The following is a 17,356-nucleotide window of genomic DNA, read 5'->3' on the forward strand; positions in this document are numbered from 1 at the left end:
GGAGAAGGGAAAGGGAAAGGGAGAGACAGAGGCAGTGAAAGAGAGGGAATGAGAGTGAAAGAAATCACAGATCTCTGATGCTAGAAAAGCTATAGCTACATATATGGAGATATCTCTTTCTATACCATGATAAATAAAGATTTTGGGAATTGGGTGTTCCAAACATAACTCGAGAAATTTGAGAACTATATATATACCAAACTTGTTATGCAATTTTACGTATGGCACACACAGTTGAAGAATATTTCTCCTTTCTACATATAAATATCGATTTTCAGACACGGTCTTTTGAGCATAACTCGGGAAATAAGAGAGTTAGGCAAGCCATATTTAGCAAATAGGTTCTCACATGGCATACACAGATATCAAGTATTTCACTATTAAGAAACCTTGCTACATTTTGCCAATATCGCCTAACATTTACAGAATATCGATAAATATCGATTGTTGTACGTGGTTTTTTAGGCCTTACTTGAGAATTGTGAGAGTTAGGCAAGCAAAACTTGGTATTTAGGCTCTCATATTGTATAGATAGATGACGAATATCTCACAAAATAGAAAATTCCAATATCTTCTACCATTTTTGGAATACCGATGATTATCGTTTCTGTGACATGGTTTTTTTAGTTATAACCCGAGAATTATGAGAGCTAGAGCAGCTAAATTTGGTATGTGGACTACGAATGTCTCATATTTTGAATACCACGCTACATTTTCCCTAGAATTCGAAAAGAAAGCCCTAATATTAGAGTTAGAGCAATAGATGCCATATTTAAGCGCTGAAAATAACATAAAGATCGGACTATAGACACCGAAGTTCATAGAGATTGAATTGCCGGCACACATTCAGATCATATGTTATCTAAGTGGGTATTCACACGCTGAATTGAGATTAGGTTTTATTTGAATTGCTTTTGAGCTAAAAAAAAAATAAAAAAAAAGACATTTAAAGATTAAATACATGCAATACAAATAGAGCTATATTATATAAACGATACTTGGGCGTGAGCTAGTTTGGAGGGTATTAGGGGCGTGGCCGTATGCGCACCCGAATCCCATTGCCGCTCTTCATCACCAGCTCGGCGAGCGGCTGCGGCTGATGTTCGTGGACGGGCAGGAACTGATAATGCCGCAAGAGCATGGCCAGCGAGCACTTGAGCTCCAGCATGGCGAACTTTTGACCTGCAGATAGCATATTTAATTTTCGGGTGTGTGGAGGGGGGGGGGGGGGGGGGATTGGGGTCGACTTACCTATGCAATTGCGCGGTCCGGCGCTGAAGGCGGCAAAGGCAAATGGATGCAGCTGATGTTCGTTCAAATAGAAACGATCCGGATCGAAGCGTTCCGGCTCGGGAAAGCTGTCCGGATCACGATGCAGCATATACACCAGGCAGCTAATGGAGGCGCCCTTGGGCACCGTCACCTGGCCCACCTGCAGATCCTCGTGCACGTTGCGAGAAAAGAACGGCACCGACGGATACAGACGCAGCGTCTCCTTGATGACCGCCTCCAGATACGGCATCGACTCCTTCTCCCTGCCCTCCAGCTCGAGCGCCTCCTCGTAGACGCGCTGCTGCACATCCGCGTGCTTGGACAGCAGACTGATGGCGAACGCAATTGCCGAGCTGGTCGTGTCGTGGCCCTCAAACATGAACGTGTCCACCTCCTCCCGGATGTCCACGTCGCTCAGCTCGCCGCCGCCCTCCATTTGCGAGAGCAGCAGCATGTCCAGAAATGCCAAACGCCGCTTTCCCCCAATATCGTTGTGCTCCTCCTCCTCCTTGCCGTTCTGCTTGCCCAGCTCCTGCTGCTGCTGCAGCAGCTTGCGGCGCATGTTGATCACGCGATGCGTCTCCTCGTGCAGCACGCGCAACGCCGCATTTCGCTGGCGACCCGCCGCGGACAGATTGAAGAGCAAATTGAATCTCTGCCAGAAGGAGAAGCTCTGACGATGCAGTATGCGGCAAATGCTAAAGCAGCGACAGCGAAAACTTGGTCAGAATATTGGTTTCAGCTACAAAGTTCTTATTTTAAGCACATATTTCGTTTTCACTTGTCACACAATATGGAATTCAAGAGCTGTTGTTCTTTCACTGAGAACGTTTTCGCCTATTTCAAGCATGCACAGTTTTGTTTCAAGTTTGCCGAGATGAAGACTCAATCTCGAAAACTTCCAATAGCTGGAAACTGGGAATTTTATTTCCATTTTCACAATATCGATAAATATCGATTGTAGCACATGGATTTGGATATGGGCTTAACTTGCGAACAATGAGAGCTAGAAAAGCCAAACATGGTATGCGGATTCTCATATTGTATACACAGATGTGAAGTATTAGGAATATATTCAATATTTTATGCCTTTTTCGTACTACCGATAAATATCGATTTTGCGTCATGGTTTTTTTGGGCATAACTTGAGAACTATGAGAGCTAGAAAAGCCAAACTTGGTATGTGGGTTTTCACATAGTGCAGCTTGCGAATAGTTTATATATTTTGTATGCCACGCCACATTTCCCCTAGAATTTAAACCTTGAGAATGTCATAAAGATCAGTCTACGATAACCGAAGTTAATCGGGAATGCATTTTGCATATGCGTGGTATCTCCTAGTCGAGCACGTTTCATTGTGCTCTCTGTGATGATTTGCTTTGACTTACGTCTGAACGGCGCGCACATACTCCGAATCGCTCTGCATCTGAGCGTGCTTCTTGATGCCCATCGCCGTCTCGCAGATGGCATCGAGGGCGAAGAGCGTGATGTAGGGATAGATATCGAAGGGCTCGCCATCGGCATGCTCGCGCAGTCGACTGACCAAAATGCGACAATTCTCCTCCATCGGCTCCTTGAACTCGCTGAGTATGCGAAAATGGAAGCCCGGCGTGAGTAGCTTGCGCCGGCGATGCCACGACTCGCCGCCGTTCGTGAGCAGGCCTCTGCCCAGCCAGGGCTCCAATAGCTGATAGTTGCGCGATTTGCTCAGCAGCGTATTGTTGCCGAGCAGCTGTTTAATGTCCTCGGGCGACGTGAAGAACACCATCAGATCCTTGCCGAACCAAATGCGAAAAACTGGCCCATGCCGTGCGCGCAGCTCCTTCAGCCAGTTGAGTACCTCTGACGTTTCATGGCATACATTATATTATTGTTTTTTTGTTTCTTTCTGGCTCTCAGCTTCAACTTACCGCCCTTCTTCACATTGGCTATAAGCTCGCCCACGCTGGGGCCGGGCAGTGTTCTGGAAAAGCGCTGCAGCTGCACAAACTTGAGTATGTGCGGCAAGTAGCGCAAGAAAAGCGCCCACAATGCAAATGCGAACAATGCCAAGGTATTCATTTTATGAAAAACAAAAAACAACTACACGAGCTGTGCAGGTGTGCAGGTGTGTGCAGCTGTGTGTGTGTGTGTGCGTGTCCAACTTTCTGCACAGCTCAGTATTTATTTGTCTAGGTTTTTTATGATGTTGTTGACTTAAACAATGCGTAGCGCAGCACCGTTCGCTTCTCGACAACTAACTGAACTAAACTCATTTTAGAAATCAACGACAACACGAAACAACACGAAATCGCCAGCTGCGAGCCAACCACAGAAGATTACATACTCTAACTAACACAAATTGAGCAGCAATAAAAAAATATACATGGCACTAGCACGATAGTTATACAAGTTGCAGCATAAACGATTATAGATGCACAAGATACAGATACATTTACAGGGTGAAACTTGTTTTCTAGCCTGTAAGATACAAAATACGCCCTTGCAAGGAGATCTGGGATAAGAGTTGTAAGCTAAGAATAATAAGATACTTTATCAAGATAATATATATTCTAGCAAAAATGATACTAGATACAAGATACAGATACATTTACAGGGTAAAACATGCTTTCTAGCATATTAGATACAAGAGATACGACATGAGATGAGTTTTAGGATATAAGGTATAAGAAAATAAAAATAAGATACTTTTTAATGATTTAAAATGCAAACGAGATACAAGCTTTAAGATACTTTCTAGCATAAATGATTTTAGATACAAGATACATTTACAGGGTAGAAGATGCTTTCTAGCATATAAGATACAAGATACGGATATGAGCTGAGTTTTAAGATATAAGATACAAGAAAATGACAATGAGATACTTTTTCGAAGATATACAAGTAAGAGGTTCTAGTCGGGAGCTCCCGACTAGGGGATACCCTGAATTCTCTTCTTCCAACATCAAATGCATATATGTATATATTCTATTTTAGAAGCTATATGTCAAGTTTGCTGACTCTAGCTCTTATTATTTACCAAAATTGCCCAAAAAACAGGATATCGATATCGATTCTTATCGACTGCTTGGAAACGGATTAAGTTATCGATTATCGGAAACAAACTCGATCTGCGCAGGCACTAGGAGCATCTACATCTAAAATTTCAATTTCTCTAGCTCTTATAGGTTCGGAGATCCTTGCGTTCATACATACGGACAGACAGACAGATGAACGGACGGGCAGACGAACAGACATGGCTAGATCGACTCGGCTATTGATGCTGATCAAGAATATATATACTTTATGGGGTCGGAGATGCTTCCTTCTGCCAGTTACATACATTTGCATTTTGCACAAATACAATATACCGTGTTTACCCATTTTTAATGGGTTTAGGGTTTACAAAAAAATAACATGTAAAGATATCAAAGCTGCTTGACTCAATTCAAATATGAAGTCTGCGATAGGTTTAAAAGGTAAGATACTTTACAAAGGAGATGAAACAGATACCAGATGCCTTCTAGGAAACAAGATAAAAGACTTTATTTATACAGATAAAAGATACAATATACAGATACAAGGTAAATCCTGCTTTTTGGAGTGTATCAGATGTATCAGATCAATATATTAGATCGATATACAACTTTGAGGAATTAGAAAAGAATTACAAATCGTGATATAGTTGTGATCTGTCTATGCCAGCCGAGAATCTGCATAGCCTACATAAAGCCTAGGCTGAATATCGATATTTATCGAGAAATTATCGATTAACTTTGAGCGTCCACATACCCTAATAAATGTCTCTAGTTGTGATAATCTTCGAGCCAGAAGAAGAGACAATCGCTTTGCTGGACTTCGATCGAATTGTATGCCTCTTACTTGTCATATAGCCAATATACCCAATGGACTGTAGCTACTCTTTTTCTCATATAAAGCGAGGTATATTTTTAAATGTCAACTCACGATGGTCAGCTTCTGACTGATCGATCGCATATGCCCAACCGCAGGCAGTGCACATCGAACCTGTCGCGATCTGTTGCTTCCCATGTCGCTCACTCTCTCGGAGGGGGCGTAGGCGCTACGTAGAGGGAGAGAGAGGGGTAGAGGGGTGTGTGTGGAATGATTGTAACGTATTGTAAATCGTATTATGACCGTCGTGAAAAATCGTATCAAAACAAGTTCCATAAAAGCGTCGCGCCTGACCTACATGAAAATGACGAGCATCGGCGCTGGAGGCCAATGCGTAGAGCTGCTCGGCTTTAAGCTGGTTTGAAACTCGGAAAACCAGAGACCAGAGAAATATGTAAAAAATTAAGAATTCAAAAATATTTCAAGTATAAGGCACAAAATCGGGGCCGAAAATGCATGCCGCTTGCGTCTCAATCTCAAACGAAATTTTACAACAACGAAGCAAAGCTAGAAAACTTTTCTTTTGCTTCTGTTCAAGCTACGTTGAACAATTATTAGAAAGTTTTCTGGTTCAATTCGCTGCGGTTCAAACTCAGTTGAATTTACATTACATTTACATTAACTATTAAGCTTGTCATACTATATTAATCTATGTATATATATATAATATTATACAGTTCCATGTAGAACCGACTGATCTTTGCACATTTATCTGGCATTTGGGGCCACCCTAATAATGCCTGAGTCTTATTATGCAATCGACGAATTGCTTCCCTATTGTACAATGCACATTCCAAAGTTCATTTGGTTTTGCGCTTCAACATAAATATCTATATGGAATACTAGTGTGTGTAGCCCGGCGTTGCGCGCACTTTTTTTTTTACTAATAAGTTCAAGAAAATATTTTTTTCCACATTTTCAACACAGAAAAACTCTATACTAAAACAATATATACTATATACTCAGAGAGAAACTAGATTTATATATAAGTCAATCGAATGAAAAACAGAATTGTTTCACGCAACAGTTTTACGCGCATTTTCCGCAGCTGGAGGTGGATTTGGAGCAAAAACTTGTGCATTGTGAACTGTTTTCTATAGCTCTTACCTGATTTTTATCATTTCTACCAGTTGAAAGTTAATGCAGCTATGCTTTCAGGCATTTGCTTTATTTTACAGGGTGTCTCTGTGTTGTTCAGCTTTTTCGTGCGGCTTTTTTTTTTAGAACAGTGCTAAGACTTACACAAATCAGTTCGATTGTTAAAAAGTGCTTATAAAAATACGCAATAAATGGCATTTTTGATGCAACAAAAAAAAATTGGCGACAGTGTGCGACTAGGCGATACCCTGTACCCAGCAACTATAGATTATCTTCGGTGTTTATAGTCCGATCTCTGTGAATATGGCATAGAAAAGTGTGTACTTAGGCAGAGTGAGGGTCTACCTTTTGTCTTTGCATGTTTTAAAGCAAAAGCAAATCTCAACATCGATTTTTATCGATATAATATCGATAAATCAAAATAGGAATTGATAAAATTAAAAGAAATGGTATAGTTCGCCTTCACACAGAGAAATACGGCTAGATTGACGCAGCTTGTCGTTCTAAACATGGCTATACTTTATATTCTAAATGGGGTAGGCCATGTTTCGTACTGCCATTTGCACAACAGCCTTATATACCCTATATTACGCAAAAGATGATGTGCGTAAAAGTCATGGAATACATAAAGAAAACTAAATATTGAGCACAGCTGAAATTGGGGCACGCAATCAGTCAAGTTTAAATAGTTGAGCAAGAGCGCGAAGATAAGAACTGATGTATTTATAGACTTAAGTTTGCCAACAACCCTTCCCTCCCCTCCCCACACCCCCTTGCTAACAGCTAAACTCAGAGCCAGATGGTTCAACTTAAACTTATTCACATTCATTTAAAGCCTGGCATACTTTTAGGCTGTTTTCTTATATGCCTATAGATAGTATTTTGTATTGTTTAAGTATATGTTAGTTTTTTACACTGGGATAAAAACTACGCCCAGCTATGAGTATAGGCATAGCTTGCATCTCACAGGCTAACAAATGTTCCCAATCGGACCAGATTTCCTGTCGCTATATTTCTACCATATCTGTTGAATATAATATTAAATAACTTTCAATTATAATTGAGTATTTCTCTCTATTCTGTACTTCTCTCTATTCTGTATTTCTCTCTATTTGTACACTCTACTCCAAAAATAGAACCTAGCGGCTTGATCAAATGTAGCAATAAATATGTTTAGCCTAAAACATTTCAAATAGGCTTAACATGTTTCTAAATGGAATACAAGTTCTTCGGGCGAACATTGAATTAGCTGAAACTAGTTCAAATTAGGTGAAACTAGTTCAAATTAGTTGAAACTAGTTCGAGCTGGTTCTTAAATGATTTACTGGTTCAACTGGTTCAAGAGTGAATTTCATCTGCTTAAAATCTGGTTTCAAAACTGAATTTTAACTAGTTCAAAACTGAGTTAAACTGCATCAAAATTGGTTCCAAGTGGTTCAAAATTTGGATTGAACTGGATCAAAATTGGTTTCAAATAGCTTTTAAACTAGTTACAAATTGTTCACAACTAGTTCAAAACGAAGTGTACTCCGGTTCCGAAGTGAGCTGGAACTGGTTCAAAATTGTGTAAAAACTGGCTCAAATCTTGTTTAAACTAGTTCAAAAATGGCCTTAGCCATATCTGAGCATAATAAGTTTTAAACAATTGAATAACTAAGAAGCTTCAAAAATTAGGTCAATGGAAAAGCTCTCATAAAAGAATCTCTCTTCGATAGGCATAAAATGTGCTTGGTACAAGTTTCTTTCAATGGCAATAATTGTATTAATTGTGGATTGTTGAAGGCCAGCAGAGAGTGGCAAAGTTTGTTCGAAAAAGTTGCCATTATCGGGTCAAGGTCGACGCACGATTTGGCGCTGTTCCACGTTAGGCAACACGTGCGTCTGGCGGACCGTCAGCCAAAGGCGACGTGCCCAGCTGTGTTGTTGGACTCGCGGATTGTCCCATGACAAGCGACACGGACTTAATCCACGAGCGTGGGTTACGCACTTGAACGTGTCGGCCCGAACGTGTGTCGCCTCTTTGAGCTGTTCTCCATAGTCGCAAATAATTGGAATGAAATGGCAGCGCGTTGTGCACTTGGCATGTGCTTATTAAACGCTTTGATTAACGATAAATTAAGTGATAAAACCAGTTGGTAAGTGACTAAAATAAACTCTATAGGTGTCCTCCTCATGCTGAGTGAGTTCTCTGGGCCTAGCAGTTATCTAGGTTAACCCATTTACAGGGTATTCATATGCTGTCAAATTTTGTGTAATGCCGCAGATCATCTTAACTTCTCGCTTTTATGTATATTCGAATTCTTATGAATTTATATATTTGCTTGGAACAGAAGCTTTTTCCTTTGTGCAATTCAGGCCAACAAGTTCGGTATTGAGTTTGCCTGCGTGCGACGCCGGGTAATTTCCTCCAGTATATATCTGCCATCTACACTTGACCGCCTGGCTTAGACGTTTAAGGTAATGTATTTTCTATTAACAAGCTATGCAAAGTGGTCGCAGTTCAATGCCCAACGAACCCGCCGCCGACCCGCCGACCCGCCGACCTTTGACCTATGCGACCCGCCCCCTGCCTGACCGCGATGCCTTGGGCTGAGCGCATGAATTCGCTGAGTGCAGCTTTTGAATAGTTTGCTATTAAGTTGATAATTGTATTTTAATTATAATTCAGTTTTTTTAGCGTTTGCTTTGGCCTGTTTAGCTCTGAGAAATGTCACAGCAAGCGCTGAGGCAGCACTGACCCAAGACCCCCCCCCCCCCCCCCAGCCCACCCTGGCCCCCGTCTCACACCTTGCAAAGTGAGAAATTGAAATAATTTCAATGTGAATGCATCAAAAACAACGCATTGCATTGGTTCGCCTCAGATCTTGACCTTGGCATACCAAAAACGCTGAACACGACCCACAAATGCAGCTGCTGCTGCTGTCCAGTGAAAGAGCGGGCCTATGCCAGGGGGAGGGGGGAGCTTGGGAGCAGGTGGGGGAGGGGTTGAAATTTGATCAATATCAATATGCTGACAATTTGCATTCGGGCAGCTGACAATGGGCAGCTGACCCATCGATATGAACGCCCGATTCGATTGATTGACCCAACGAACTGCTCAACACCTACACGAGCGTCGGACATATACCCTGTAACCACTGGAAACGATTGAGCAAAGGGGCATATCAGAGACTAAGAGACTAAGAGCTGAGTCTATCTATCTATCCAGCCATCTGTCTATTTATCTATATATCTATCTATGTATGTATGTGTGTATGTATGTATCTATCTATCTATCTATCCATATATATAATACATATATATTTATCTATCTATCTATCTATGTATGTATCTATCTATCTATCTATCTATTTAGCTATCCATATATCTATCTATCTATCTATCCATATATATATCTATCTATCTATCAGTTTATCTATATGACTATCTCTCCAGCTATCTATGTATCTATCTATCTATCGGTCTATATATCCATCCATCCTATCTTTCTATCTATCCATCTTTCTATCTAACAGTTCATCTATCAGTCCAGGCTACTCAACTTCTCCCCTTTGTTATGATTAATTTGCGTCTGGGAAAGCTGTGTAATGGATATGCCTAAAATTATCATTCCAATTAACTTAATTATAAATTGAAATGCAAATAAATTACGTGAAGGGAAGAATATTATCGAAGTATTTTAATCAACAAAACAAATTGCAATTTGCTAAAAAGCTACATTTTTTGTTGTCTTCAATACACATATGAGTACAGTCAAACTTCTATGTGAACAACAAGAAGAGAATAAAAACTCGGGCCACTTGACCGAAATTATCTTATTCAATCAATCAGTCAGTTAATCAATCACTTAGTGAATTAGTCAATCAGGCAGTCAGTTTATCAGACATTCACTTTGTTAATCATTCAGTCAATCAGTTGGTCAGTCAGTTAGTCAGTCAATACAATAAGCTATAAGGTAATAAAACAGTCAATCAATCAGTCAGTCTGTCCATACACGACTGAGCGACTGATTGATATTTAAAGATAATACATTTAAATATATGTATAGACTGGCTGACTGAGTGATTGGCTGATTAACTTGATTGATTGATTGGCTTACAGAGTGACTGATTGATTGATTGACTGATTGATTAACTGACTGATTGACTCTCTGAATAACTGATTGATTGCTTGAGCGAATGACTGAACAGCTGACTGATTGATCGATTAACTAACTGACTGACTGATTGATTGATTGACATATGTAGATAATAAATTGAAATAGTCCATACATAGACTGACTGACTGATTGACTGACTGATTGATTGTCTGGTTAAATAAATCTTATAGCTGTAAGTAACCAATTCCTCAAACCATCTAATTGCTTGCCTTGATGTGTAACTTGAGGTCATTCATTAAGAATTCGAACCTTCGACTTCTCGAAAATAATTTGCTCTACACACCCTTTTTTCTATAATTTTCAAGCATTGTCATGTTTATTTCCTCTAGTTGAACTCAGCATTTTAATTTCATTCACTTTTGAAATAGTATTTCTGGTAGAGAGAGAGACGAAGAAAGAGAGCGAGAGAGGGAAGGGACTGTAATATTTGATCAGTGCGACAATCCAATTGACGACTCATCACTCGCCAAATAGGTGAGGTAAATATTTGGAGACTCAAGCTTGTCGGACAACTACAGAGACACAAGTAAGTACATGAACGAGACGATGGACTTCCGTTGAGACTTGGGCAAATATCAGTTTAGTTGGATCAATAGATCCACGAGTGTGCATGAGTTGGCAGATTCGATGGAATAGGCGTTACCAGATAGGTCAAGCTCCATTGCGGCTACTTTTATCTGCAACATTGGAACTATTATTAACTGCCGGCACTTAGTCTGCATCACATTCGTGTGCAAAGCTCGAAAACTCCCACCGTTAACTTTGGAATTCGATGTGATCTATTCACAAAAGACGCGCCTCACTGGAGATTGTTTAGTTCCGGGCCGGGCAAAGAGTTGGACGCCAAAACTTTGATTATCGCAAATATTTGTAAACTGAAGGACGCAGCTTTCAAATATCGCTTCGATTTTATGGTATTAACAGATGGATTAAACTAGGTAACAGGCAGACGGACAGTCGCCGATGCTGATCAAGAATATCATATATATGTACTTTATGGGCTCGGAGATGTCTTTTTCTATGCGTTGCACATTTAATGACAAAATGATGATGCCCTTTACAGAAGTATAGAAGAGAAAAGCTTTCATATGTTCATTTTTAGCTTTGAACTGGAAACAAAATAGTCGCTGGTTCGATTAACTGTTCGCACCTGACTTAAGATGTACTTCGTCATATATTTTCGCTATTTTTTTTGGAAGCAAATCGGAGACTTGAAACTTGAAACTACATATCGATAATCGATAATCGATAACTTGTCCCGCTTTCAAGCAAACGATAAGTATCGATATCGAAATCCTGTTTTTTTGGGCAAATCTCTTAGATATTGACAGCTACTGTCGCCAAATTTGACATTTAGCTGCTAGATAAAGTATCTAGCATTTTTTAGCTAAAGCCGCCTCCTTCCTCAGCATTTGCTATTCATAAAGGCAGTTCCAGGGTAACACCTAGTGGGGCACTCCCAACTAGAGCACTCTCACTTGTTTTATTTCATTATTTACTTAACCGAACTATATATAGGAAATGTTGGGTTCGACTCGGACTACGGCTAAAATTTGAACACATGACTCAAATTCATGTTTTTCAAATTTTCCGGCTTGGAATTGATTCGGTTCGAAGTCTGACTTCTTTCTTCGAGATAGTTATTATTATCGCAGGGCATATGATTGCAGTTTGTGACCGCTTGGTATTAACAAAGAAAAGTCATGCAAATGGTCAAATTGTTGCGGACTTAAATTAATTTGGCGACTAATAAAAAGCGCTGGAACAACTTTCAAAGACATAAAAAAAAACATAGACCCACGCATTCTAAAGCCAATGATTATCATTTTGGCGCGCAGATAATGATTAATTAAGCAGCCGGCAGAACTTGCTGACAATTTTAGACTGTTTTTTTGTTTTTTTTTTTGCAATAGACGAGCCTTAAAAAGCTCAACGAACGGGCCCAAAGGTCACTTACCAAGACGCCACGAGCAGACATTCCGGGCAGCCTCCAGCAGGCGAATGGCCAGAAACCAGAAACTCTGATGTAAGCAAAAGAAAACAAGCTAAATAGATAGCTATGCTTAGCCGACTATCGAATACCCTGTTGATATTTGCAGATATGCGAGAAATTGTGTGAAGCTCGTAATTGTTAAGTTTGCCAGATAGATACCTTCTACAAGAAAATGAGCTTATATGAATCTTAACCAAACAAGTTGCGTACAAATTCTTGAAAAGTTTTCCCTCTTAGCAAAACTTTCTCAGCTAACTCTGTTGTTTCTCGTGCGTTAACCTTCAAATTTTCTGTATTTGCGCCAAATATAGAAAAATATTTATATTCTAAAGTTGACGAGCGAAGCTCCTAAAGTTCTCGAGCGCGAAGAGTTTGAGTCAAAAGTTGCGCCTCGTTTTTTATTAAAGAGAATTCAACAGAGTTCGCAGAGCTGCCAACTGAATATGCTCCACTTCAAGTGCTCTCTAGCTACAGGGTATGCCAGCAACTACTTAATATATTTGGTATTTTAATATAAACATAAATTTTGTTTAGTTATTTCTTCTTTTTCATTTTTTTTCTTTGGCTTTTGCGCTTTGCGAATTGTATAAATATAAATCTTTGTATTATTTTATGAGCAGCTGCCTTGAACTTGAGCACGTTTAAGAGCTAGTTGCGGGGCAGGGGCAGGGGAGTGGGAGGTGGATTTAGTTATGGTTAGTACAGCGCTTAAACGAGCGTATGTTCATATGTTTAAGCCAACATACACACACGCACACACACACGCACACGCATGTGTGTAAGGGACATTAAATATGTGCACATAAATCGCTTTTATGGCATTCAAATTGTTGTCAGCAATTGTTGTTGATTGTTGTTGTTGTTGATTGTTGTTGTTGTTGTTAAGATTCCACATTTGTTTATAGTAGATATATAAGATCTGCTAACTGCTTGGCCAGATTGTCTTCCCGCTGGCCTTTTCATTTTCGCTCTAGCACTTGTTTCCTTGTTCTGGGAGTGTCTTCAATTACGGCCAAGCACAGCAACAACAGCAACAACAGCAACAACAACAACAACAACAGGAATATCCCACACATTAAGCAAAGGCGACAAAACTTTGTGTTAATTGAACAGGTTCTGGAACTACTTCCAAAGTCAGCGTAGACCAATCTTCAGTCATGTAAGAAACGCAGTTGATAAAGTCTGCTCGACTGTGAGTTGCCCTAAAGATGTTCAAGCAAAAACTCACATGCCTCTATTTATTGCCCCGTATACCCTGTATAGCCTCAAGCCCAAGAGACTGGTTCTTAAGACTACTTACGACACATTTCTTTCCCCATTCAATAAAGCACTTAAGCAAGACAAAGATAGCATAAACAATGCAAGTACTCGAGTAATTGGGGCTAGAAACAAATCAATGGGTATCTGTTAGTCGAGCGTTTGCTGCGTTAAGTACAGAATATTGATGATGTTTTGAATTAATACAGTTATAAAAGTTGAGCTCATCAAAGGGAGAGAGTGAGCGGGAAGACACAGAGAGTGAGAGAGAGGGAGAGAGAAAGGGGGAGAGAGAGCGAGAGAGAGAGAGAGAGAGAGAGAGAGAGGGAGAGAGAGAGAGACAGAGATGGTATACATTTAGCTCTTGGCCCAAAGTTTGTTTATCTCTTCAGGCATTCACCCTAGAATCCCTGCTGCTCTGCCTCCTCCAACCCCTGATCCTCTCGCTCGGCTTTAGATCAATGTACCCAAATGCTGTTCCAGCTTTTATGAACTTTTGGCTAACTGAAATGTTCAACTCGCTGTTGAACTTAATTGCTCGTTCAATTTGAGCGTAATAAATAAAGCAGAGGCAATGAAAAGTCCGTAATTCAATTAAATGAAATACCCTAGCATGAATGGAGTGTGAAGATTTATAATTAACTAATGTTAGACTTAAAGTAAGAACTAGTTTAAACCTTATTCCGTCTTAATTTGATCGAGAATTTAGGCCCATAACTAAGGCTTTTGCACAGCTATAAATGAAAATAAGTTTGAGATTCTAGTCGGGAGTTGGCGACTAGGGAATACCCTGAACACTCTTCCACTGAGAGCGCATTTGCTTTAGCAGTAATCATAAAATTAAATAAATACATAAATAAAATCGGACTCGAACCCGTATCGACCCGCATTACGACAATCTGTTGTCAAAAGTAGACATAGGTCAAAATATCCCACGACTATAACCCGGTAAAATCTCATCCGATTTTGACGAGCTTTGGCTCTTTGTTCATGGTTTGGCCTCTGCATCAATTTGGCATCTAAATCGGGCAACTTTATTCTGGCTAAGAATTCATGTGAAAGTTGTACCCTCAAGTAACCCTAATACACATAGGTCGAAATTTCCCACCCCCATAACTTGGTCAAATCTCATCCAATGCTCACGAGGTTTAGCTCTTTGTTCATGGCAATACGGAAAAGAAGTATTAGTTCTTGAATCGAAATTTAAGACATATGTTTATATGCATATATATTTCCGTTCGACTTATGTTGAATATAGTTTTCCATACGTTCAAGACTTGTATAGCCGGACTCGAACCCGTTCGGCTGTGTACTTGACTCAAAATGCCCTTTCAAATTGTCCACACAAAGCGTATAAAACTAAATGACTTAGACGAGCAAGCTTGAGACAGTAGGAAATTAAAAATTCTGGATAATTTTTGGTTTTTTAATTAATTTGTTAGTTATTTGCGCAGCGCAATTTGAATTTGAAGTGCGGCATTAGAGGCGAATTAAGGCATTAACGTATTATCGCTGCGACTTGTTAATGGGACAAAGAGCCCAAATTAAGACAATGCCCAATCATGACGTCACTTGGCTCGGGCTGGTTCGGGGCTTGGAACAGACCTTCGAAGAGCAGCTGCGACTTGGGCCAATAGCCAAATAGGCAAACCCCAAGCCAATGCCCGCCCTGCCCCTTCGAACAAAGCCAAATGCGAGACATGGGCAATCGAATGGCAACAACAACAACAACAACAATTGAGGCAATGTTTAAAATTCCAGCTACGAATCGTTGCAGTCGCAACTGCCACTGCGACTGTTATAAATGGGTTAACAATTGCCAAGGTCGCTGCAAGACATATATCGATAAATACAAAATGTACGTATCAAATATATCAATGCATAAATTGCCCTAGAGGAAAGTGCTCGACTAGCAGATACCCTGCTAGTTGCCTACAATACGTACACAAGCATACCATGCCATTCCATCTTGACTTTCGAAACCAAAGCGCAAGTCTTTAACTTGTCAAATACAAGTCTTAACAGTTTTCTGGGGCAAAGGGGCGTGGCATTTCAAAAGTGTACTCCATAAACCTTACCAGAAGCTGCCTGCCAAGTTTGCTGCAGCTGGTTTTCAAGATCTTCGAGCTATGTGAAGAGAAAAACCATATCTGAAAATCGATATTAATCGATATTTATCGATATTATGCGCAGATATATCGGAAATTTCAAGTCTCTATTGGCAATATGCCCGTTTCGTATGCATTTTCAATGGGTATACAAAAAAGCATAAAGCAAAACAAAAGACTTAAGCGAGCAACTTGGCTGGGCGGGCGGCCGACTGGCCCATCATCATTATTGGGCACATGGGTGGGCAAAGCCCATCGGTGCTACACCCCACAACACAGCTTGTGCACACCACCACCACCACCCCCCCCCCCCCTTCGCCCTGGCCGAAACAGTCAGTGTTGGGCAGCGTCTGGTTTCCCACGGCGTCAAGTCTTTAGGCTCGTGTCGCGACTTGCAGCTCGTCCACATTCGGACAAAGACGAGTTTCGAAAGTTCTGTTCAGCTCTCGGCTTGCAGTTCGAATGCATTTCAGACGTTTTATTGGTTTTGCAATGCGATGTCGAAAGGCCGCCAACAAGTCGTGTTTTTTTTGGAGGGGGGGGTGCTTAGACACTGTAAAAACTTAATTTTCCGTGCATAGTTTGTAGCTTTTCATTTGCATTTGAGCTAATCTTTGGTATTACAACGCACCTGAAAATTCAACTGCGTAAGCTGCGCAAATTCTTTTGCATATCTTTGATATTTTACGTAATTCTCTCATTTTTACTGAGATTTTATTCGAGCTGATTTTTGGATTCGCACTTAAGCATAAGCTAAGAAACTTTTTCAAGCATAAAATCGCACTTTGCTCGTTTTCGAAAACTAATTTCATATATTCTCAAATATTTGAATTCAATAAGGCTTAACTAAGTGAGGTTAGGTTGAATTATGTGAGGTTAGGTTGGGTTTAGTTAGGTTAGGTTGACCAAAGTGAGGTTAAGTCAACTCATATTAGCATAGGTTATTATAAATTGAGCCAGATTGGTTTAGATTAGAAGGGATTTGTTTGGATTGGGTTAGCTGGGCATCGGTTTGCTTAGTTTAAATTAGGTTAGGTTGAGTTCAGTTAGGTTAGGTTGAGATAAGTTAGGTTAAGTCCGTTCATATTAGATTTGGTCATGCCAAATAGGGTAAGATTGGCTTTAACTAGATGGGATTAGCTAAGATATGGTTAGCTGGGAATCGGTGAGCTTAGTTTAAGTTACGTTAGATTTGGGTTTGATAAGGTACGGTAATGGTATGTAAGCTTAGAGTAAGGTTAATTGAATTGGAGTGTGTTGAATGGGGTTAAGAGAAGCTTGTTTTCACGTAGAACTCGACACGAATGAATCATTTCAGGTGAAAGAAGATATATATGTAACTAATTCGAACCTATTATCAGTTTTAATTGTCTCAACTTTAAAAAGAGATACTAAAGCAGATACATCTGCCGCTTCTTCTTGCTTTTATCTATTACAGCTTAAGATTCAATTGCAAAAGCAAACGCCCCGATTTCGCATCGCGCTGACATTTTGATTTTTATTGCCCAACAGTTCAATAGATCAGATATATGTGGTAGATCACGTTTGGTTTTGTTTTTGTTTTCAGATTCGAGATTT

At 40.1% G+C, this 17,356-nt stretch overlaps 1 protein-coding gene across 1 annotated transcript; it reads right to left on the bottom strand.

Moving 5' to 3' along the window:
* Window positions 1-865: 865 nt before the first annotated feature.
* On the bottom strand, window positions 866-3,489 carry LOC115767782 (probable cytochrome P450 4s3). The gene is made up of 4 exons (XM_030712111.1): window positions 3,183-3,489; window positions 2,661-3,114; window positions 1,252-1,970; window positions 866-1,182 (listed from the first exon to the last, which is right to left on the bottom strand). The coding sequence occupies exons 1-4, from the start codon at window positions 3,331-3,333 to the stop codon at window positions 1,025-1,027; spliced, it is 1,482 nt and encodes a 493-aa protein (XP_030567971.1). The 5' UTR covers window positions 3,334-3,489; the 3' UTR covers window positions 866-1,024.
* Window positions 3,490-17,356: the final 13,867 nt, after the last annotated feature.

The sequence above is a fragment of the Drosophila novamexicana genome, unplaced genomic scaffold (assembly GCF_003285875.2).
Source record: "Drosophila novamexicana strain 15010-1031.04,08,12 unplaced genomic scaffold, DnovRS2.1 tig00001453-arrow-arrow-pilon, whole genome shotgun sequence".
Lineage (NCBI taxonomy): Eukaryota > Metazoa > Arthropoda > Insecta > Diptera > Drosophilidae > Drosophila > Drosophila novamexicana.